This window comes from Vipera berus, assembly GCF_964194415.1.
Source record: "Vipera berus genome assembly, chromosome: 7".
Taxonomy (NCBI): Eukaryota; Metazoa; Chordata; class Lepidosauria; order Squamata; family Viperidae; genus Vipera; species Vipera berus.
In genome coordinates this window covers 30934603-30958850 of record NC_138209.1, presented here as the reverse complement: position 1 = coordinate 30958850, position 24248 = coordinate 30934603, and the positions used below count along the sequence as shown (strand labels likewise).

The window sequence follows — 24248 nt, the reverse complement described above, 5'->3', positions numbered from 1 at the left end:
GGGCGTTCCCGGTCTGTAGGGGAACCTGCGAGGAGGCTCTGTACCCAGTCCAGCCCAGCTCAGCCCCAGCACGGCATGGAAAGTGAGGCAGCAACCCCATGTGCGTCACCATGCATGAGCACGTCTCCGCTCTGCCAGGCAAATGGAGCTGCAGCATCTGCGGCAAAGAGCGCAGGCAGGCAGCGGAAGGCATGAGGAGCCCCGATCCCAGCACAGCCCCTCCCCACTCTCCACCCCCCGCGGAAGAGCTGCGGCGCTCAGGAGCCTCCTCCCATGCCCCCCACCCTCCCAGGGAAGAAAACCATTGCAAGACACTCTTCTGTTTTAACTTTTTTTTCTTGTCAGTTTTTGGAGTTTTCATCCTGCTTTCGTGACACCGCAGCATGTGGGAGGGGGTGTAGCTGCCTCCTTCCCCCCCCCAAGCCAACAGATTAGCAAGATGCCCTCCTTCCTACTGCCCCACCTGCCAGAGACCCCCTGGATCTCCCCAACCCTGCCCAGCCTCCCCAGGAGCAACATCAAGCTGGCCATGCCCACTCTGGCCACGCCCAGCCAGTGGGATGACCACTGTAGCCATGCCCACCCAGGGGGCTATGCCCACCCAGCAGGCCACGCCCGCCCGGCACCCAGTGATACATAACACGGTTTTGGATGGCAGTTTGGGCACTCAGTCTTTAAAAGGTTCGCCACCACTGCTCTATGCTGTTATCTAATATTGCCTCCAATTTCTTAATCCAACATGTTTTATTGCAACTTGTCAACAGTGGTAATTCTTTCATGGAACCTGAATCTTAGCAACCATGAAACGTCACCTTGAGTGCTTCAGATAATGGATAGTATTGTTGTGGACATCTCAAATTGGAAAGTGTCTGAGCTAGAAGATGCTGCTCCTGGTGGTCCAGATAAATGCTAGAAAAAAGCTGGAAGTGCTACTCCAGAGTCCCTGTGTGAATGCCATCAAGGAGAACCTAGCAATGAGGCACATAAATCTGATGGAGATAAGGAATATGCAGAACAGCTGGCAGCATCAGGTGTCGAGGGATGGAATCCATGACTTTCCCTCTAGGTCAAGAACTAAAAACACCAAGCAGCACAAAGGCATTGTGTGGCTTCTTGTCTTTTGTTAGGTTCTTGAACTTGATTGCCTGTGGTGATAGAAAGTTGTATTTAAGAACCATCACTGCCCAGCAACTTTTTGTTCGGAACAACTGCTCCATTTACCCAACAACTGTTCAGTTACTTCCAGAAACGTGCTTGTGGAAACACTGTTTCTTTCTGATATGACTTAGCTGATGGCTTTGCTATATCTTGCCCTTCAGACAAGGACTTGGATTATGTCTATAATGACTCTGTTCCTTCAGATTCTGACTACAATTTTATTCAGGCAAGCTTTTAAGGACCTGGGAAGTGTTTGAGAAATGTGTGTGTAAATATTTTTGGGACATGCCTGGCCACTCCCAAGTAAAATCCACTTACCCACTATGCTTCTGTATGTGCAGATGCTTAATCTGACACAGGTCACGTATCTCCAATTTTAAATTCCTCTCAGAAACACTATCCAAGATCATTATCTTTAAAACTATTATTTCAAAGTCAAATATTGAGTGTCCAAGAATATGTAACCGGTATCCATTGTTCCCTTTATTAACACTTATTTATGTAATAATTTATTATGTACACACCCAAACATCCCTCTTGTTTCAAAATTTGCTTTGCTCATGACAGGAGTAATGATTTGGAGTATAGGAGAAATATATCTAAATTTCCCTTGCAGACATGCTTTGTGCACATTTGCTGTCATTGTGAGGGCAGATTGCAGATTGGTAGTTATCACTTTGCACACAGGAGTTTAAAGCTTTTACCACTATGTGTTTTATTTCAGAAACGTTCAAATATGCTCAATATATTCATTTTTCATTGCTTGCTGCAGGATTGTAGGGTTGTGTGTGTAAGCATGAATTTATGTTTCCAGTTAAAGTCTGCACATATTATTTATGCCAATTATGTAATTACAAAAATAATTCAAGTTGATGTAAACAATGTACACTGAGATTTAACAGATATCCCTTTTCCTGAATCGGCTGTTAAACTGAGGGTTTATTGTGAGCACTTAAATAGAGGGAAATCATGTTGTTCAAGATCTGAAGTTGATCACATTTCAAAAACGATACAAAATGAGGTAGTATTATTGCACATGATTTTTTAGCTAAAAAGATAAAAGGATAATTCAAGTATGCAGTATAGAGAAATGGAGCAAGTAATCTCCCTATAGGACTGAAGAAAATCCTTTAGCATATCTTATAAAATTTGCATTAATTTTAAATAAAAGATAGAAAAGCAACAGTCATCCGATGGTAGATTTCTTAATTTTACAAAATTTGTAATTAACAGGAAGACCTACCTGAGGCTAAGAGTCAACTGCTGCTCTTCTGACTTCACCAATTCGCCTACTTTAAAAGTAGCAGAACCCAGGAAACTTCGCTAGAAACCAAAGGAAAGATTAGATACAAAGATTCACAAAAGACAAGGGTTCTATGAGATGTACAAAAAACAGAGTTTCTCAAATTGTAATGGTTTCTCTTTCAACCAGAAACAAACAAAATGATAACATTGAGGGCAAAAGATAAATATTAAGTAGCAAACTGAACATTTATTTACCACTGAATGCTTTCACAAATCAATGATGGTATTCTTGATAATTGCTTAAACTGGAACAGAGAATTGAAAACCTGAAAAACTGCATGCTAAAAATACAAAGCTCTAAGAGAAGATACCTTTTTAGGTTTAATTATTTTGATATTACAGTTGAGGTTAACCGTGAAGATGTTTATTGCTGTCATTCATTAGTCAGGCTTGCAGGCACTATCAGTTATTTGCCAAATATGAACCTATTTATTTTCCGGAGGTGTTTCTACATAGCTATTTTATTTATTTTTAAGAGTCATTGTTGACTCTCTGTGACTGACTGCCTGGACTAGTCTCTCCAATCTTCTTGGCAAGATTTTTCAGAAGTAGTTTGGCCTTGCCACTTTCCTAGACCTGAGAGACGATGACTGACCCAAGGTCAGTCAGCTGACTTTGGGCCTAAGGTGGGACTAGAACAAGGGTAGGCAACCTTGGCTCTTTTATGACTCAAGAACTTCAACTCCCAGAATTTCTGAGCCAGCATGGGAGTTGAAATCCAAGAGTCATAAAAGAGCCAAGTTTGCCTACCCCTGGACTAGAACATAGGGTCTCTCAGTTTCCAGCCTGGTGCCTTAACCACTATACCAAACTGTGTCCCATATATAGACAATAGAGTATGATATTAGTAGAATGAATGCTATATTTATTAATTCAGCACATTATATGGGGAATTTGTTTCCCTCTCTCTTTTTATTGCAGATGCAAGCAAATGTATTCATCCAACTCTATTGATCACACTTATTTTTGTTGTGCAATTTGGTTTTTTTATTTATTTAATCAGTCAGTGACAAGCAACATGAAATAATAAAAAGGGAAATAAAAGAAAACAATTACAAACTGGAGTGAGAGGGAGAATTGGGTGCATTTATATATTGGCAACTAAAAAAAATCGAATATCATATACTCTGAATACCGCTATTGCAATAACACTTATTTAGCTAACATTAATAATTCTAATGTAATAAAACTATAAAGCTTTAGTAAACAGAACTTTATTAATTTACTAATTAGTAAATAAAACTTTGCTAATTAAAATATATATTCTCTAAGTTATTAAAAATAGTAATAACTAAGCAAAAGGTTTATAATATCAATAGATTTTTATTACAATCACAGACCGGCATTACAAATAAAAGCATTAAAAACAATAAATAAAATAGACAAAATAATATATTATGATTAGTGACAGATAATGTTGATAAAAATAAAATCTATAGTTCTTTAACCATTTTGCCTTATTATCATTGCAGAAGCACAAAATTTGGCTACTGCATGAGTGGTGGCTGCATTTGAGTACTGGAAATTATCTGCTCTCCCTAGAAATTTTTCTAAGAGAGGGAGAACGTACGTTGATCTGATGTCCCTGTAAAACGTACAATGCAATAAGATATGCAAGGTTTCTTCAATTTCCCCACTGCCAAATGTATACATTTGCTGTGCTATTGGGGTTTTATCACGCTTGCCTGCAGGAGTGCTGAAGGAAGGATATTAAATCTGGTTCTAGTAAAATGCTATTTTACTCTTAGGAAACGGCAGTCTTTCAGAAACCTGTTGGTTCCCACATCCATCCATCTAATCCAATTTCTACTGTGGAAAGGGATCCTATTGGGCAGTTTGGTACATGTGACATGTCAAACACACTTCTCTGTCTGTATATATCATTCTCTTGTAAATCTCTGAAGCCTCTTCAGTTTTAAAAGGTCACATTGAAGAGAAAAGATTTTTGTATCATTGTAACACTTTTGACATGCATAACAATGATCCTCTTCTGATCCCTTTAGACTTCCATAAACAAAACGTTTTATGTCATGCTTCCATTATAATTAACTACAACAGTTTAAATGACTTGCATATAAACACAGTATGTAATATAATGATGTAATATTATAAATATTAATTAATACTCTTTGGCTTTGGGATTGTTAAAAAAGAAAAAGCAATATTACACATATCTCTTTTTTATATGATCTACTAGTTAGTTACAGTGATACCCTACATTACTACACTTTTGCAGCCTTGATAGTATATATGCAAACATCAATACTTAGGAAGATTCTAGAACAAATGGCAATTAATTAAACAGTATGCATACTGAAAATAATGCCAATTAGAAATGAAAAGCATGAATTGGTCAGACTAATCTAAGTAACTTTCTAAAAGGAAATCAAAATGTAAAAGGATTTTGATAGAGGGAGGCTCAAACCAGAATAATACATAACAACCTGATTTTTCCACTTAGAATAAAGAAAAATACACAGGTATAGAATGAAAAATACCTGGCTTGTTAATAGTACATATGAAAAGAATCTTGGAATTATGTTGACCACAAACTGAAAATGAATCAGCAATAACACATGGCTCCCAAAAAGATAAAATCTATTTTAGGGTACATCAATAGAAATACAGTTTCCAAATCATGAGAAATAATAGTTCTATTAACATTTATATTATTACTTTCATTACCTGCTGGCTGGCCTGCTTGCAAATTATCCAGAATTCAAAAGTTCTGCCTGTTTACTTTGCTTATGGAAGCTGGCAGGAAATCACAAGGAAATCCTCTCTTAATAACACAATTCTTGCTTAACAACAACAGGGATTGTCAGAATTGTTGCCACTAAGTGATACAGTCACATGATTTTGTGCTTTATGACTGTATTGCTCAGACAAATAAGTTTTGAGGCAACTTAACTAATCCCATCATAATTAAGATGGAAATGATAAAAATATATGCACAGACTTTTTAACATGGTAAAACATGTGGCACTTTATTATATTAATATATCGACAGTTGTGATAGTTCAGATATCTGGAAAAAATATTCAGTGCATTTCATTGGTTATCTGCAGTATTATGAATGAAGCTGGTGACATTGTAAAGGATTGCAAAAAGTAATCTAAGAGAATTATGAGTACAGAAAGTACAGACACTGATAATTAACTAATTAATACGATCATTTATAGAAAAGCTTTGTGGTATTCAATACAATTTTGGCAAAATAACAGCTGTATGTTTTTGTACAGAAATGTACAACATAGTGCCGTTGCAATATCTGGATTACTTCCTACTATACCAACATACAAACAAAAGTACTTAGCATGTGCCATGGTTGTATATCCAATTCTTCAATATTTTGCACAAATGTAATTTACAAAAAGTTCATGAACAGTTAATCATTACAACTTTAACATCATTTTAGCATTATCTGTTTTAATGTAAATACATAGACACATATATCAACAATTAACCTACCCCACTATCTGTCCTTGGATCTTTGTTTTCTGCCAGAATGCTGCTCCGAACCTAGACAAATCAATTGACAAATCAACAAATAATTTAATTTAGTCTCTTTTTACATGAACAAAAAAGTGATCCTTCTCTATTTTATTTAAAAAGAAATATTCTGCAATTGTCATTGACTCCATCATCCTCTAATTCTAATTTAACTTCATAAGTCTCCCCTTTTCATTTATTTCAGAGATTCTTGTGGTTATAAATTATTTTGCCACAGATGACTTAGGTATCTAGTAGGTAGTCAAGCTTGTAGTTTGGTAATGAAACATCTGCAAGAAAACAACCAAGCTCAAAGAACACCAAGGACCCACAGTCCAACCCTGAACTACAAATATTCTCTTTTCTCAGAAGCAACATTTCAGGGTCTGTGATCACAAAGTGGGTGAGGTTGCTTCATTTATATGGAACAGGTAGCTTCTGGAGGGACTTCATAGATTTCTTTCTATGATATGTCTATTTAGAGCTTATGCTGTTTTCATCTGTTTTCTATCTCAACATGAGTGAAAAAAAGGTTGCCCTCCTCAGACAATAAATACAAATGAGTAGTAAATAGCAATCCCTTACTCTGTAAGGCAGGAGCGTCAATCTCGGTTTCATTGAGGGCTGCATCAGCACTGTGGTTGCCCTCATGGCCGGGGTGTTTGTGGCCAGGTGGTCGTGGTCAACTGGGTGGCTGTGACTGGGTGGTCGCAGCTGACTGAGCATAACTGGGGTGGACATGGAAGGGATCCAGGGGTCTCCGGCAGAGGGGGCGGAACCAGGGCAAGTGCTGGGGCCTGATGCACCACAGGAGACTCGCCAACCCTCACAGGTTTTGCGGGGATCCCCCGGATGGCAACACAGGCTGCCTGGGGCCCTGGGCAGCAGGTGTCCAGCATGGCCCATGGCGTGCTCACTGGAGGGTGAGATTGGACGGCGGTAGCCAAGAGCACAGGGACAACGTGGAATTGATGGCGATTGGCTGGATTGCCTCACCGTGGCCCCACTGCCTGTCTTTGATTGCCCACAGCCACCGCGACTGGGATGGGGCAGCAGGCCAGATTGTATGCTCCCCCCATGCCTCTGCCTACTGCTTGGAGGGCTGGCCTTGCGATCACGGCAGTCAGACCCACCTGTGCTGCATGGGCTTCGGAGTCCTGGCTGCCTTTTGGGGACAAGGGCTCTCCACCCTTCCTGTTCACTGGGGCTGTCATGGGTGGGGTGGCAGGTGGGAGGCTCACGTGTCTGCGGTGGAACTGGAGGATGAGATTGGTTGGGGGAGCGAACATGCAGGGGATGCAGCTTGGCACCACCTGTGCCCCTCCACTTCCCTTGTGTCACATCACCTGCAGTGGCAGCACCGGCAGCAGGCAGAGGTGCAGGGAAAGGCATGCGATCCGGCCTGTGTGGCCACACAGTCGCCTGCCTTGTTTCAGCTGCAGCAGCCGCAGGCAAGCAGACAGATGGTGGGATGGAACAGGTGTATCTGGCGGGCTGGATCACATGCCTCCCCCTGCTGCCAGTGCCACCGCTGCACCTGCTGCTTGTAGGGCTGGCCTGGTGGTCACACATTTCTGTGGAGCGTAGATCAATTCAAATTTGGGGGAAAAAATTTTTTTTTTACTGTATTAATCTTGGCAGGCAATCAGACCAAGCACTGACCCACCTATAGGATTATGGCTATAGTAAAGATTTGGAAAGGAATTTTTGTAAATCCCTCAGCGGAATCTATCCAAATAAATCATTTAAGGTACATAAGACCATATCTATGCTATCCATTTAAAGTTGGGTTCATGGAGTCAATGGCTCACATAAAGAGAATTGGGATGAATGAGAATGTTCTTCTTTTGGGGCCAGAAATTCTTTTATGTGGATATGACAATCAGTTTAATATTAATAATTAATCCTTTCTTGGTGTATTCCTGCTTTTCCCTGCTGCATGTGTATAAGAGTGGATCTTCTTCACCAGCAGAATAGTTATGACACTTGGCCTAACCCTAACCCTTATTCAAAAGCTGGAAGAAATCGACATCTTTTATTTCTTATTTTTCTTTTCCAGAGCTACCCATTTGTTAGCTTTTCTTTTTAAAATAAATACTTTTTACCATTTATGGGACACTGTTGAACACACACACACACACACACACAGAGAGAGACACACACACAGAGAGAGAGAGAGAGAGAGGGAGGGAGGGAGGGAGGGAGGGAGGGAAAGGAAGGAAGGAAGGAAGAAGGAAGGAAGGAAGGAAGGAAGGAAGGAAGGAAAGAAAGAAAGAAAGAAAGAAAGAAAGAAAGAAAGAAAGAAAGAAAGAAAGAAAGAAAGAAAGAAAGAAAGAAAGAAAGAAAGAAAGAAAGATTTTTTTAAGAGAAACTTTCTGCCAGATTTCTTCCTAAGGATATTCTGCATATCTCACCACCACTATGTGGTGAGAAAGACCTACTATATTAGCTGCTGAAACAGTCATATTTGGGAAAATGGGGAGAGGAAGCAGCCAAGGAGTTTGGTTGGTTTAGCAGAAAATAAAGCATAGAAAGCAAACTGACTGCAAAGCATAAAACATTCCTTTCAAACAAGAGCAGGAAAACAAATCTGGACGAATCATTGATGGTAATGATGGGTTAACTAAAGGCAAACATCTTCTATTTGTGCCCTTCAAAAATGGTTTCTGGCTTGCACTGATGATAGATCAATGTGGCTTGGTGAACACAACAATCTTACAGTAAAAGCCTGTTTTTTTCTTTATGGCAGGAACAAACAATGTTGGGGTGACACAGCTTTCTGAAGGAAATAGCAGCTACAGTCTATATGACAGTAATTGTATAGAACTGATATTTATGGGTGTATTTTGTTATTATTTTTTTTTTATTCAGAGGGCTCTCTTGGTGTCAGTCCCTTGAGTTACGCAAGGTCAAGAAGACATGGCAGGTATTCCAGGCATATATAAGATAAAATAACCTTTATTGTCATTTTTTACTATGAGCACACAGGCCCACATTAAAAATGAAATTCTGTTGCCTGCTTCAAAAGAAAGTATATATCTACCCATACACATACATAACACACATATACATATGCCATATACATACATATAAATATTAATCACTGTCCATTTTGAACACATAGTGGAAAGAGAAAACTTGAGTTCACAAGGTTAATGCTATATGGAACAAAACTGTGATTGAAACTGGATATTCAGCTTCAGATACCATGAAGCCTCTTCCCAGAAGGTAACAAGGAAAACAGGTCGTGACAAAGATGTTTAGCGTCCCAGTCAATCCTGCGGAATTTGCTCAAGCTTTGCTTATATGCTATGTCCTGGATAGAAGGAAGTGAACTACTAATAATCTTTTCTGCCATCCTCACCACTCTCTGTACTGCCTTTCTGTCTGAAGCAGTAATGCTGTAATGACAGGATGCTCTATAGAAAGTGGTAAGGACAAGGGAAGGAAGATGTACTTTTCTCATGCAATGCAGAAAACGCAGGTCCTGCTGTGCCTGCTTCACAAGTGTCTCACTGTTAAGCAACCAAGCTAGCCTACTCATTAGCTGCACACCCAGAAACCTGATGTTGCTAACTACCTCCACTAGTGAATCATTAATACACAGAGGTGTGTAGCTGTGCCTGCTTTTTCTGAAATCAACAATGATTTCTTTAGTTTTTCCTAAGTTTAAAACGAGGCTGTTTTTGTTATACCAGTTCATCAGACCCTCTATTTCCTTGCGGTAAGCACCCTCATTGTCATCTTGAGTAAGGTCCACTAGTGTTGTATCATCTGCATACTTTTTTTTAAAATCCCATTTATATCCCGCCCTTCTCTGAAGACTCAGGGCGGCTTACAATCTAAGCACAAATCAATGTGCTTAGCAATAGCCTTCATTCTATGTATATGCCTGCTTATTAGGGCTTTCGGGGGCCCCCAAGCGGCATTATTACAAAGTCAGCTTATTGCCCCCAACAATCTGGGTCCTCATTTTACCTACCTCGGAAGGATGGAAGGCTGAGTCAACCTTGAGCCTGGTGGGATGCGAACCTGCACTAATTGCAGGCAGCTGGTGTTACTTAAGGAGGCATTAGCCCACTGCTCCACCAAGGCTTCACAATGTGGTTGGTAGCAAACCTAGCACAAGAGTCTTGGGTCAACAGGGTGAAAAACAGCGGACTTAGAACACAGCCCTGAGGAAAACCTGTGCTCAAGAAAATGGTATTAGAAATGTTAGTCCCAACTCGCACATACTGGGGCCTATCAAGAAACCAGTTGCACAAAGGAGTATTAAAGCTTAAAAGGTCCAGTTTATCTGCTAGATGCTGAGGAATGACTGTATTAAATGCCAAAGTGAAGTTGACAAACAGCATTCGCGCATGAGTGTTTCTTTCCTCCAAATGTGCCAAGCTCAGATGGACAGAAGAAATAACATTCTCTGTAGAGCGATTTTAATGGTAAGCAAACTGAAGTGAGTCAAATGCTGGAGGGATGCTGGATACAATAATGTCCTTTATTAACCTCTCAAAACATTTCATGATGATGGATGTAAGTGCAACTGGACAGTAATCATAGAGACCCATAATTGTAGACCTTTTTGGCACTGGCAAAATAACTTCCATCTTAGAACACAATGGGACCACTGCCTGCTGCGATGAAAGATTGAAAATATCTGTAACAACACAAGCACATTCCCTAAGAACACGTCCAGAGATATTATCTGGGCCTGCTGCTTTCCAAATGTTAACTTTCTGCAATGTTTTTGGCTCTAAGGAGCGAGCATTAGCAAACAAAACATATGGTAGTGGCACTCTATATGGTTTAACTTTTAGCCTAATTGTTAGTTCTCCACATTTGCCACATTTCCTCTTTCGGTCACACTGCCTCCTCTTCTGAAGACAGTCAGTGCTGGAGGGGAACTTCCCTCCTTGCAAAGGCTGCCACCCCCCATTGCCTCCGTCACCCAAACACTGCCTTCATCACACAACGTTGACTCTGCCTCTAGCTGTTTCCTTTCTTCCTCCAGGCACCTCCAGAGAATGCAGGTGACAACTCACCCTCTCTGCAAACCGCTGGTACATTTGCTGCTGACTCTTTCCACCCAAGTAATCCAAAACAATGCAGACTCTTCAGAACAGTTTCATCAATAATTCCTTTACTATATATCTCCATATCCAATATGGACTGACAGTCATACAACAGTTTAGCAATACAATTACACTTTCTTGTCTCAATTCTCAAAAAGTCACTCAATCCAGATGGCTCATTCATCTTTAAAACCCCAACACGTTTGAGAGCAGAAGCAGCTGCAGCCAAGCAAGGCGTTGCCATTTTGGAAGTTAGGAATGTTCTTTAGTGCTGTAGAAGGCAGTGCCATGGTTCACATGGTTAGGATGCTGAGCTGACAACTGGCAGGCTCACAATCAGGACCCAATGGCTGCTGCATGGTGGGGTGAGCTCCCATCAAATGCTCCTATAGTTGAAGCTGAATGATATATTTCTTCACGTACATGAGAAAAAAAGTAACTAAAAAGTAATGTTTCATTCCGTTCAAAAACTCACTAGGTTTTGGCCTTTAGCATGAATAAAGCCTAGTGAGTTTTTGAATGGAAATCAGAATAATATATCATGCAACAATAAAAATAATCCTGAATAGATATATACCTTTCATTAATATCACAAAAATACTTCATTTTCAAATAGTATTACTAAATTATCTATTTTTAAATTACTCAATTGGTACAGTATATTTTCTCTCCATAGTCAAACAACATAATATAATAAAACTGAAGTTAATAAATATAATAGCATGTGTGTATTTTTGTTGGTTGAATAAATGCAGTAATTGGAAATAATCTCCATCATTCATCCATCCATCATCTTAGCCGTGAGAAACATCAGTATGGAACATCATTAAAGGAAATGAACAAAGGAGAGCAAAAGAAAGCATGGCCACCAACATTTTTTTCAGGTATCACATCTTTGTGGCCAATACTTTGAGCACGAATGCTTGCTGAAGAAAGTCTCTGTTCTAACAAGGATATCATACAAACATAGTCCTTCAGGAGAAGGGCGGTATACAAATAAAATTAATAATAATAATAATAATAATAATAATAATAATAATAATAATAATAATAATAATAATGATGATGATGATGATGATGTATATGCTGTTCAGCAGATGTAAGAAGACAATAAGAAACTTTTCCTATATTGTATCAGCATCAGGTTCTAGAACAGATCAAGGATATAGCTGTTTTCCCCCGCAAAGAAATAGATGACAACAGCAATTTAAAAAAAAAAAAAAGAGGCCTGCCCAGTAACCCCCTTTTTCAATGTCTGAGCAATTTTTTAACAGGTGGGAACTGTTTCATTCTTTTTATATGTTGAACATGCTTTTAAATAACATACATATCTATATTATCACAGTAATCCTTTGACCAAATTATATGGAACAAATGTATTTGAAAAATATTAACACTTGTCATTTGGGTTTCTGTGTCTTTCTTTGTGATAGTGCAAAGTGAAATACAGTAGAAAATTACTTCATATAACTATTGGCTGTTATCTACTACACTTGTGCCCTGTGAGGCACTTTTCATAGCAAAAGGAATGAGCATAACAAACTCTATTGTCATGAGGTTGTCTTTGATGTACATTGCACAAAGAAGCTTTTTATGGATCTTCTGTTGCAGAAATGTTTGATCCATAATGTATCAGCAAAAAAAAATACACACACATACAAAAAAATACACACAAAAAAACCTAGAAAAGGCACAAAGTTTCTAGTAAAGCACATTAATCTAATGAGACAATACAGATACAGTAACTGAATGCTTCCTCTGGAACTGTAGAATGGGATGATGGAAATCATTACCAGAACAGAGCAAAGATTCTATTTTTTTAAAAATGGAATAATCTACATGATATATAGGCACATGATTAACCCACTTCTACTTATATTTTGTAAAATGAATTTCATTTATTTTGAAGCTTATTTCTTAGTAAGCCATTTATAAACCATGGCTCTTGATAAACCAAGTAGTTAATCTGTTAGAAAAGGCTTTATTTCTTATTTCCATGAGAATGCAGGGCTAATCATCAACTTCTTATTGCCCTCAGAGTGGAGAGCATGTTAGGCTACAGTGTCACAACCAATGCTGTAAGGCTAGTGGTTCGGCAGAACCGGTAGCTAATTTTTTGTTGCCCAGGCCCAGAATGGACTTCCAGACACAGCATCCACATTCACATATTTGAATCCCACCACTGTCTAAGGCCATGAACAGTAGTCTAGAAACCTTCAGTGGTCTATATGGACATTGCAGATGAGCCTTGTGTGGAAGCCAAATCCAATATTTTTAAAGATAAAAGTTTCAAATCTCAAGAGAAAGCCAAATTTTGCAAGATTCTGGCATCATTCAGCCCCAATGCCGCATTTTTTTAAAATGCCATAATAATTAAGTTTGTGAACCATTGCTCACAATCTGTTTTTTGTGTTTACGCTTGACTTCCTTGGACCTATTGACTTCCTTGTGCCTTGACTCTTTTGAATCGGTGCTTTGGACCTATGGACTTGTATTGACCTCACATTGCCATGATCCCTTTGAATCCTCTTAATTAAACAAGAATATCTTCTAGCAATATAAAACACATAAAATTGTAAAATTGAAGAGGTCACAACAAGTATAACTAGTATAACTGAAACTCACACAACATATTAGGTCAAATATGGGTTAATATTTTGACTGCCCATGTAATAAAGTATAGTTGGTATCTAAGTAATTGCAAAGTTGAAAACATCTGGGAGTTTGAAATTAAGAAAAATTTCACATGTTATTTTGTGGCCTAGTTACATGTATCAACTGCATGTGTCAGGACCCACTTCAATCCACATCTTAGGAAATAAGAACTCTTGGATGCAAGTTTAATCCAAAAGGAAAATGTTTACTAGGATGGAATCGATTGTGGCAATACAAGACGTAATCTAACAAAGTTACATTTCAATCCTATATAAAGCATTCCCATTTCAGCCCCTCCCCTCATCCATTTGGTCAGGCTCTCAACATTTGCTTAGATGTCAGGCCCTTCCATGGGAAAGGGAACTCTCCTTGGTTTTATGGTTATTGCTTTCCTTTTTAGTTGTAAATGAAGATGCAATCCAGATCTGTCTCTCCCCCTCCCTCCCCCAGTTCAAATGTTCCTTGTTGTTTGAAGATCGCCTAAAGTCTATCCTCTCCCCACCCCTTCGGAGAGATGGCAGAATCCCCAGAATAAGCACATTGTCTACCTATACATTTATGAAATGTGATATAAATGGATTCTGACAGCATGATATTTCTTCTTCCTTTTTTGATATGGCATTTATAATTCCTTGCAGGTACTCTAAAATATTTCAAATGCTGTGGAGACAGAGTTATTAGCTAGGTAACTGAGAATAGCGGTAATAAAATTGTAATTTCATTAAGCTACATAGTTACAGAACTTAAAGTACTGCAACATGTCCATGCAAACTTCCCTCTCCTTCATTACCACAGGGATGCTGAGTCACTGGGCTAAAGTGCATGTCCCAATCTCCCTTACATATCATTTTCCAAGATGCTTCTAAAGGTTAACTAGCACATTATTCTACTCTTAACTATTATAATTGTAGCAAATGAAGTAGACATACATAAACCATTTCACAAATCAGATTTTTAAAATATTTAATTCAATTGCAAAATATACATTGCTATACTTTAAGTGAAAGACTTGGAAAGATTAAATTTATTTAATAGTTCAATTTTTTTCTCTTTAAGCAGTGGAAAAATGAACAAAAACACAAACATACCTGTAAGTACCAAAAGAAAAACTAGAGAGTAACACAAAGTGATAACTAGGAATCACTAAAAATCCACATCAAAGCTGAAGTTTCTATGTCTTATTTTCCTGCTGCAAGAAACACAAGTTAAATGTCTCTATTCTAGAACTTCCCAGGTTAATCTTCTAAGGTACAAGTCAACTCCATTCATTGATTTTCTATTCTATTCTTCAAGAATCATTTATATAAATCTAGTTTTATTTTTCTGAATTAAAGTATTGTGGCTGCAGTGACTCAACAGAAAAATATTACCAGACCAAAGCAATCTTTCCAAATGGAAATATGCAAAAAAAAAGCTTATTGAACTATAATCCCTTCCTAACCCAATACATACCGATATTAATCATTTACAAAACTATTGATGAGAATGAGAAAATAAATATAAATCCTTTTGAATTATCATGAATAATATATGTTTATCCTATTGATATTATACAGATTTATATTAAGATTTTTATATCTTAAAAATGTTATTTTTAAAATCTATTTTTCAGCTGTTCTTAATATTCATAAACTTCTGAAGTTGGTTTATAGTAAAAATAAACAAAAGCAACAAAATCATATTATACACAATTTTTTTAAATTAAAATAAGTACTTTATGTAATATATAAAATGTTCATCAACTTTTTATTTTTATTTTTAAAATACATTGGAATATTACACAAATAAATTATAATTCACCAAAAATATGCTAAAATTAGGTATTACTTATTGTTTCAAATCTTTGGCATGGGGAAAAGAATCCTAAAATTAACTACAACATAATTGTTTTGAATATAGAGTTTGCGAGCAGTTCTATATAAATTCTTTCCTGAACAGTCATAAAATAATTTAAATCTTGTACTTTAACTTATTTTTTCATAATATATTCACATTTTAAAGCATTACCGATGGGCTCCAAGAATGTGAGCCTCAATATAGGAATACCGCAGTTATATTAACTCTCTTCTCTTTAAGACTGACCTTTCAATGTTGCCTAACATTCAATGATCAGAAACAGATTTTTAGGGAATTTTCTTTCTTTCTAGACATTTCAACTTGATCCATTCCATATGCTGATAATCCATTATTAGGCGGATGTGTTATACAAAGTATTAACTTTGTGTTCTGAGCTAACCTGTAATAACTTCAGCCGAATGTAGCATGGAACACCAAGAAATAAAAGAATGAAACAATAAAGAGAACCAATTAAAAGATCTTAGCAAAAGAAGTAGTAAGATACCTACTGTGTCTTGAGATTTATCCTTGACATCATAGACAGTTAGCTTTATTTTAGTCTCCTCGTAGATAGGGTAATCTGGAGGGAACGTCACACCAGTCAAAAACAGTGGGTCTTTTGTTCCCTGCATAGCATAAGGACATAACTCAGATTTAGCTAGGTAGCAGCTGTGTACCGTCTTGTATTCAATTATGGTCAAGAGCAGAATAGTTACAGAGATTTCCAAATGCAGCACTTCTAGATAGGAAAGACTGATTTTGATTGCCAAAATGCAATCAAAAATGCAAAATATAGTAGCTCTCAAAACACAGACAAACATTTCAGGATGCAAAACTTAAATTTGCAACAATTAACTATTCTGGGTGATTGTCTTAGAATACACAGTATTTTTTTCAAATTAGTTTGTAGATTTAACAGCTATATATTAGCTGCCTTGAGGGCAAATACAGGTAATCTTCGACTTACAACCACAATTGAGTCCAAAATTTATGCTGCTAAGTGTGACATTTGTTAAGTGAATTTTTGCCCATTTTACAACCTTTCTTGCCACAGTTGTTAAGTGAATCACTGCAGTTAAATTAGAAACACAGTTGTTAAATGAAGCTGGCTTCCCCGTTGAGATTGCTTGTAAGAAGGTTGCAAAACGTAGTGATATGACCCTGGGATATTGCAACCGTCATAAATATGAATGAGTTGCCAAGCATCTAAATTTTTATCACAAGATCATCAGGATGCTACAATGGTTTAAGTGTGAAAAATAGTCATAAGTCACTTTTTTCAGGGCTGTTTAACTTCAAACGCCACTAAATGAACATTGTAAATCGAGGATTACCTGAACTTGCATGCAAATACAAAAAGTAAAATTCCCTGAGGTTTCTCTTACAAATATTAGCCAACTGTAGAATAGGAGAGGATTCAATTTATATCTAAATGGTTTATTCCAAAAAACAAAGCTCAATTTCTCAAAAAGTCTACATTGACCCATTTCACTCATCAGTTATGTTTTAGTCAGTTATCAGTACTTTATATCAAAACAAGCCAGGAGCCATCCAGGAATGGATGCATCTGACAACCTAATTTTTAGAAGTAAATATGAATGCAGTTGAGTACAATAAGTGTTTTGCTTTCTCTCCCAATATGTATGTAAATACACCTTAATATGCACTCTTTTAACAGAAGATCATGTTTTTTTTTTATTCTTGACAAACATTACAAGAAGTACACAAAGCAGAAAGGAGCCAGGTTAAACTAGATAATGCCATGTTTGCTTCAATTTGCTTATTATGCCAATATAAAACAGCGTCTGGAGACAATGCACTAGTGCAAGGGTCTCCAACCTGTGATCTGTGGCCTGCTACCGGGCTGCAGCCTGTTGGCCACCGGGCTGTGGGAATGGCTGGTGAGTGTGCACACGCTCCCACTCGTGCTAGTGGCCCCATTTGCGCATGCACAGGAGCGCTAGCGCAGCTGTCAGTGTCACACTGGCACTAGCAGCCCGTTTGCGCATGCATGTAGATGCTAGCGGACTGTTTGCACACATGCATGGGTGCTAGGGGCCCAATTGCACAGGTGCACAGGTGCTAACAGCCCATTTGTGCATGTGTTCAGGTGCTAGGAGCAATGCTTGCACAGATGCCAGAAACAGCACCGGTGATACCAGGGGTGCTTGCAGCCCACTTGTGCATGCACATGATAGCGCCACTGCCCTGTGCATGCTCATTTTCGCAGCACATGCACATTTCCCTGCTCCTCCCTTTCCCTCCAGGCCGCCAACTCAGAAAGATTGGGGAGCTGTGCACAAGTAGTCTGTCCAACACATCTGAAAATAACTTACTTGGGAAAGGCAGATATAAAATGTAATATGTATTGTGACCTAAAGAACAAAATGCCTTATTTCAGATACAGGTAGTCCTCGAGTTATGAGTGTAATGGAGCCTGCCCATTCCACTTGCAACTCGAAAAGTTGTAGAATAAATCTCGTACTTTGAACGAGATCACTCCCTTGCTCATTAAGACACACGTAGCTCGTGTGCACATGAGGCATCTCAGGGTGGGGAAGGCCATGGGGGGGGCTAGTGATGGAATTGGCCCCCCAAGCCCTCCCCAACCCACTGAGATACCTCATGCCTTCCTTCCTGGTGCGCTGGACTCACTTACCTTGAAAAGATCAGTCTCCTCTCTGCCACGGTTTCTACCTTTGAGGGAGAGGAAAGTCGATGGAAGCTCCTGGGTGCCCATAATATTGCACGAGTTCAGGCACCGATCCTCTTTTGCAGAGAATGGGAGCCTGAACTCTCACGATGTTTGTTCCGACCCCCTACTCCTTTCCGCCACTGCCGGAACAATTTTCACCAGGATGGAGACCTTGGGGAAATTGGAAGCTCCATCTGCATGCAAATGCACACTTAGACACAGAGCGCCTTGCTCTTTGGCTAAATTTTTGCAGGAAAAAGCCATTTATCAAGCCCTTTCCTAGCAGAAAAAAGCCTCTGGAGCTAGCGCGTCTTGCTTTTTGGCTACGTTTTCACAGGAAAAAGCCATTTCTCAAGGCCCTTCCTACCGAAAACAAGCCTCCAGAGGAAGCGTGCTCGCTCTAGAGAATTGTTTTCGCAGGATTGCTCTTGCTGATTGCTCTTGCTGATCACATAACTTTGAACGAGCGTTAAGTGAACACTCGTAACTCGAAGATTACCTGTATTGCACAAGATATATGAATATATATAAAATATATTAACATTTCTGTAATCAAACTTTTATATTTGTTTAAAACAATGCTTTTGTATTTTTTTCTTTCAAATTAATCAACAATTAAGAATCCAGACACCAGTGTATACCTTAAAACCCAAGCAATCTTTATCACAGCAATAGTACTTAGACTAATATATGGCTTCATAGGGCTTTATAGCACTAACTGGTTTACACTATGTCAGCACTGGTTTACAAAATGTCAGCATATTGGTCCTCATTTTGCCAACTTCGGAAGGATGGAAGGCTGAGTCAACCTTGAGATGCTCAGAATCAAACTCCTGGAGTGAGCAGTGAGTTAGCCTGCAGTACTGTATTCTAACCACTGCACCACCACGACTCTTAAATGTCCCTTTGCAAAAATAACTTTAATTTTACAGGAAACACTGCAGTTATTCACACTAGTTAAATGAGGAAAAGAAAGAAGAGGAAAAGGGAAAGGAGAAAGAATCACCTCCACAATTTCCGTGCTTGCATATCTTGTTTGGTTCTGTTCCCCTGGATGCACTATAATGATCTGCACAAATGTATTCAGTTTTCGATCTCGTGTAGGAGCCACTAAATCTTTACATGCTGGAAATGGGTTATTTTCGGAGGGGAGAGAAAAAAAGGGAAAAATCTCATTAAAAAAAATCCCTAAATCACAATGAGCACATTGTTGTGTGAGAGGCAGGTTGAACAATGTTTTGAAGCTCTAGAAACTTAAGCCTGTTTAACAGAGGAAGTCTCTCAGAAATACTCCACAGAAATAGGAACTCACATACTGCAATCTGTTTTTTTATTCAGCTAAATCATTATGAACATCATGCAAAGATTTTCTAAAAGCTCACTTCAATTCTTCTAAATTAATACGTATGTATATATACGTATGTATAGTTGTAAACCACCAGAATCACTTAGGTAAGATGGGTGATATAGGAAAGGAAAAAAGAAAGAAAGAAAGAAAGAAAGAAAGAAAGAAAGAAAGAAAGAAAGAAAGAAAGAAAGAAAGAAAGAAAGAAAGAAAGAAAGAAAGAAAGGAGGGAGGGAGGGAGGGAGGGAGGGAGGGAGGGAGGGAGGGAGGGAGGGAGGGAGGATTTCATTGCCATGTAAGGTACATTTTGCGTAGCTAAGAATAGAAGAAACAATGAGGCAAAGAAATTAAGAACAAGGACTTCCGGTTTGCCATCATGGCCGCCGCAGACGCTGGAAGGCGAACTCTGTCTTCCGCATTCGTTCCACTGGGGGGACCCTGGAAAGGATCAAAAGTTGCTCCGTAGGGGCAACAAGCAAGGAGGGGACCTCTGCTTGATCATGGGAGCGGGAGGGCGGCAGCCCTTCCGCTTGATCTGGGGCAGCCCTCCAAACTGGTGGAGGAAAGACCAGCCATAGCAATATGGCTGGTTACTAGGCTGCAGACAGCCGAAGTCAAACTTACCACCAGGCACTTCTAAAGCAATGCGGATGAAACTCGGTGAGATCCAATTTTCTCTCTGAGATCCTAAGTATTTTTCTTCCTGTAAAAGCTGCCCAAAGTATCTTTCCCCCTGTGAGGAGAGAGGGAAGGGAATTTCTATCCCACCCTCTAAGAATAGTGGCAACTGACTATCTAGGGGAGTTAAACACTAAAAGAGTAAGTTTAATCTAATTGGATTTATATGTTTCTGAAACCTGGGGACCAAAAGTTTTCTTATTTTTACTGAAGACTTTTGTTTTTATCTATAAAAAATAAATAAAATTGGAAAAAGGACTAAAAATTTTGGACTTAAAAAACCTTAAATGGCATTGGTGACATCTTGTGGCAAAGCTTGGTATTACAACGTATTATTGCCTAAAGGAGACTTGGCTTGAAGCCCAGACTACAGATAAGACTCTTAACCTGGACAAACACCACCTGTGAGAGGTTCAGTTGTAAAGAGAAGTTCTGGGTGGCATGGCTGGCCTCCTTGAACAATGAATGTAAACCTTTATTGATTTTTAGAGCTGTATATGGGGAATTGCCTTCCTACTTTTTTATCTGAGGAATATTGGACATTATTGGAGATGATAAAATCGTACTTGACAAATGACTTTTACTATAAAGACTACCTACAAACACGTGAAATAGAGGTCCCATAAGGTAAAGGTAAAGGTTCCCCCGCACATGCGTGCTAGTCGTTTCCGACTCTAGGGGCCGGTGCTCAACTCCGTTTCAAAGCCGAAGAGCCAGCGCTTGTCTGAGGATGTCTCCGTGGTCATGTGGCCGGCATGACTGGACACCAAAGGTGCACGGAACGCTGTTACCTTCCCACAGGAGTGGTCCCTATTTTTCTACTTGCATTTTTACGTGCTTTCGAACTGCTAGGTTGGCAGAAGCTGGGACGAGTAACAGGCGCTCACTCTGCTACGCGGCACTCGGGATTCGACCCGCCAAACTGCCGACCTTCTGATCGACAAGCTCAGCGTCCTAACCCACTGAGCCACTGCATCCCAGAGGTCCCATACCCAGCTATAAAATTATTTGCATCATCTGATTTCAAAGTCCTCAACTTAACACACCATTAAGAGAAGATGGATGAAGACCAGGAAAAGATTCTTTCCATGTTAAAAGCAATACATGAAACCATCCTTTCAGCTTGTGGCAAAGTAAGATGTTACAGAAAAGAACAAGATGTCAGCTTAGATATACAAACCCAAATTCCAACTACAACTAAAGATCTAACAATGCAGAAGGTAACAGAAGTTGAACAATCAAATACTAAGACAGAGGACTCAATTGACCAACCAATACAGTCAATGGACTATCCAAAGAAGGGACTGACAACAATGAAAATGGAACAGACTTTCTATATAAATCAGAAGAAATTTGAGGAGCAAGAAGAACAGACTGAGTGGAAGATAAACATACCAGGACAATTATGGAATTTGGAATAATAGGGAGACGATTTAAGGAATACAAATGGGCTAGCCCTTCCAAAAAATGGCAACTAAATGGTCTCTCTTATTCCAAACAATATATATAATAATAGAGGGAGATCTATTTGATGACTTAAAAGCGTTGACATAGAAGGCTAGCTGGCAAAGAAAGAAAGCCAGAATAAGGGTGAAGAAAATTGGGGTTTTGATTTATTACTAATTAGAGGGAGAAGCTGAGATAAGGAAAATTTTGGTCATTAAATTTAAAACATTTGCAATTAGTTGAAAATAAGGATGCTATTTGTTTAATACTTAAAAATTAGACCCAAAAGGAAAAAAATTTGATTAACTCAGACAATATATATAATGGGCTTTGATTTATTAAAGGGGATACTGTATTATTAATTAGATGATGTAAGATGGGGGGAAATAGATAACTTTTAGAATAGAACAAAATTATACCCAAATATATAAGATGTGTATTTTGAATATTAGATTCTGTTATGAATTGAGATAAAGGAAACTTTGGTTACCTAAAACCTGGAAATTAAAAATATCAAATGTTAAATTTGAATATTGATAGGAAACTAAAAATTGGGAAAAACTAATAATAGGACATTGATTGACTGTAAAGATTGAATGTAAAAGTAATTAAGATATGTATAAGCTAAAAATTTATTGATAAATGTAATAATGTTTTTATTTAGTTGATATAATAAGAACTGTATAAGCTTAAATATGAGATATTAGATATTAAGGGGAAAAAAGAGGAAATATTTGAGGTTGTAGTTTGAGATTTGTACTAAAGATTTTTGTATGTTACTGTTGTGATTCCATGCCAGCCTCTGAACCTGGCAGCTGAGTCTGGGTAATCAAAGGAGGAGGAGGAGGGGCCTGGGGAACCATCAGAGTTGGAGGAAGGCTCTGATGAGTTACAAGACTTACAAAGTGAGGAAGAATCTGGCCCCTCCACTCGTGATCAAGCTGAAAGCCAGCTGGGAGGCTGAGTCAGACTCAGAGGAAGCACACTGGAAGACCTCAGAGATGCACGTAAATGTAGACAGGTCACACGAGTAAATCAGAGGGAGGCAATGGGGCAGGAGAAAGCAGTGAGAAGCCACACCTTGGGGGCTGCGTAACAAAAAGGGAATGTGTGGGCAGGGCTGGTTGCTGGAGGCAACTGTTTGCAAAGAACTTCTGTGTCAAGAGATGATGGTCTGTTTATTTTACCAGTAAGTTTTCCTATTTTGGCTCATGCTCCGTTTTGTTTGTGGACAAGGTCTGTAACTCAAATAAAAAACGGTTTATTTTTCCAGTCTACAGTTAAAAGGGGGGTTGCCTTGTGAAGTAACAAGGACGTACATAGGCTGTGACAGAACAGTTACTGAACTATTGATTAACCCAGCCACCATGTTGCTTTTTAAATACCTAAATGTACAAATAGAAAATTAAGAAAAATATTATTTAAAAAAAGAAATTAAGAACAAGATAAGGAAATATAGCTAAATATTGTTCATAATATTTAACATTATACCTTTATAGCTATGAACAATGTTGTAACAAATATTGTTCATAACAATGTTCATTATACCTTTCCCAACATTCCCTAGATTTGCAAACCATCCATTATATATATACATATATACATATACATATACATATATATATATATATATATATATATATATATATATATATATATATATATATATATATATATATATATATATATGTAGATCTTTGGTCATTCGGGTTTTTCCCCACGTAGAATTGAAGGTATAAGAGCAACACACACACACACACACACACACACACACACACACACACACACACACACACAGAGAGAGAGAGAGAGAGAGAGAGAGAGAGAGAGAGAGAGAGAGAGAGAGAGAGAAGGGAAGCGAAAGTGCCTCTCTCTGTCTCTGCAAATGGCGGAGGACTAGGAGCTGCAGGAGACGGCTGAAAGAGCTGCATGCGACTCCAGCGCTGCGGGTCACTGACCTGTGCCCTAGACAATATCCTTGAGAATACTGAGTTTTGCTACAGAAAAAGTGCATACCGTATATACTTGAGTATAAGCCGACTCGAGTATAAGCCGAGACCCCCAATTTCACCCCCCAAAACTGGGAAAAGTTGTTGACTTGAGTATAAGCCGATCCGCCGTTCTGCAAGCCTCCGCCGCCGGCGGAGGCTGGATCCGCGCTCTGCAAGCCTCTGCCGCCAGCAGAGGCTCGATCCGCCATTTTGCAAGCCTGAATACACAGGAATACCCTGTGTGGCCGTGGCTCTCGGGGAAGCCCTGGCTGTCCGCTTCCTCGCTCCATGCTGCCATTCGGGGCCCGCGCGTTCCCCGGGCAAATCGCGGCGCCCAGCAGGCGAGGAAACACGCCCGCTCCAGTCGCCCCCCCTTCCCTCAGGAGACGCGAAGCAAGTGACCGCCCGGAGCTTACCGAGGACTTGCGCGCGGCCGAGGCTTCGGTGCTTCCAGGATCGCGCGCACCTCTCCCAAGCCGCCGCCGTCCGGAGACCTGCCGAAGTTTGGGGAGGTTTGGGGAGGTGCACGCGCACCTCCCCAAACCTCCCCAAACGGCCGGTCTCCGTTCCTCCGCGCC

The 24248-nt window shown here is 39.2% G+C and overlaps 1 protein-coding gene across 3 annotated transcripts in view; it reads right to left on the bottom strand.

The window, feature by feature from the left end:
* INPP4B (inositol polyphosphate-4-phosphatase type II B) overlaps nucleotides 1–24248 on the bottom strand; it is a 208515-nt gene that overhangs the window by 119096 nt on the left and 65171 nt on the right. For all 3 annotated transcript variants that reach the window (XM_081332718.1, XM_081332720.1, XM_081332719.1), the window contains 4 exons: nucleotides 19217–19335; nucleotides 16025–16141; nucleotides 5935–5985; nucleotides 2402–2481 (listed from right to left, as the gene is read on the bottom strand). In XM_081332718.1, the coding sequence (XP_081188844.1) occupies nucleotides 2402–2481; nucleotides 5935–5985; nucleotides 16025–16141; nucleotides 19217–19335 (367 nt within the window). The remainder of the gene's footprint in view (nucleotides 1–2401; nucleotides 2482–5934; nucleotides 5986–16024; nucleotides 16142–19216; nucleotides 19336–24248) is intronic.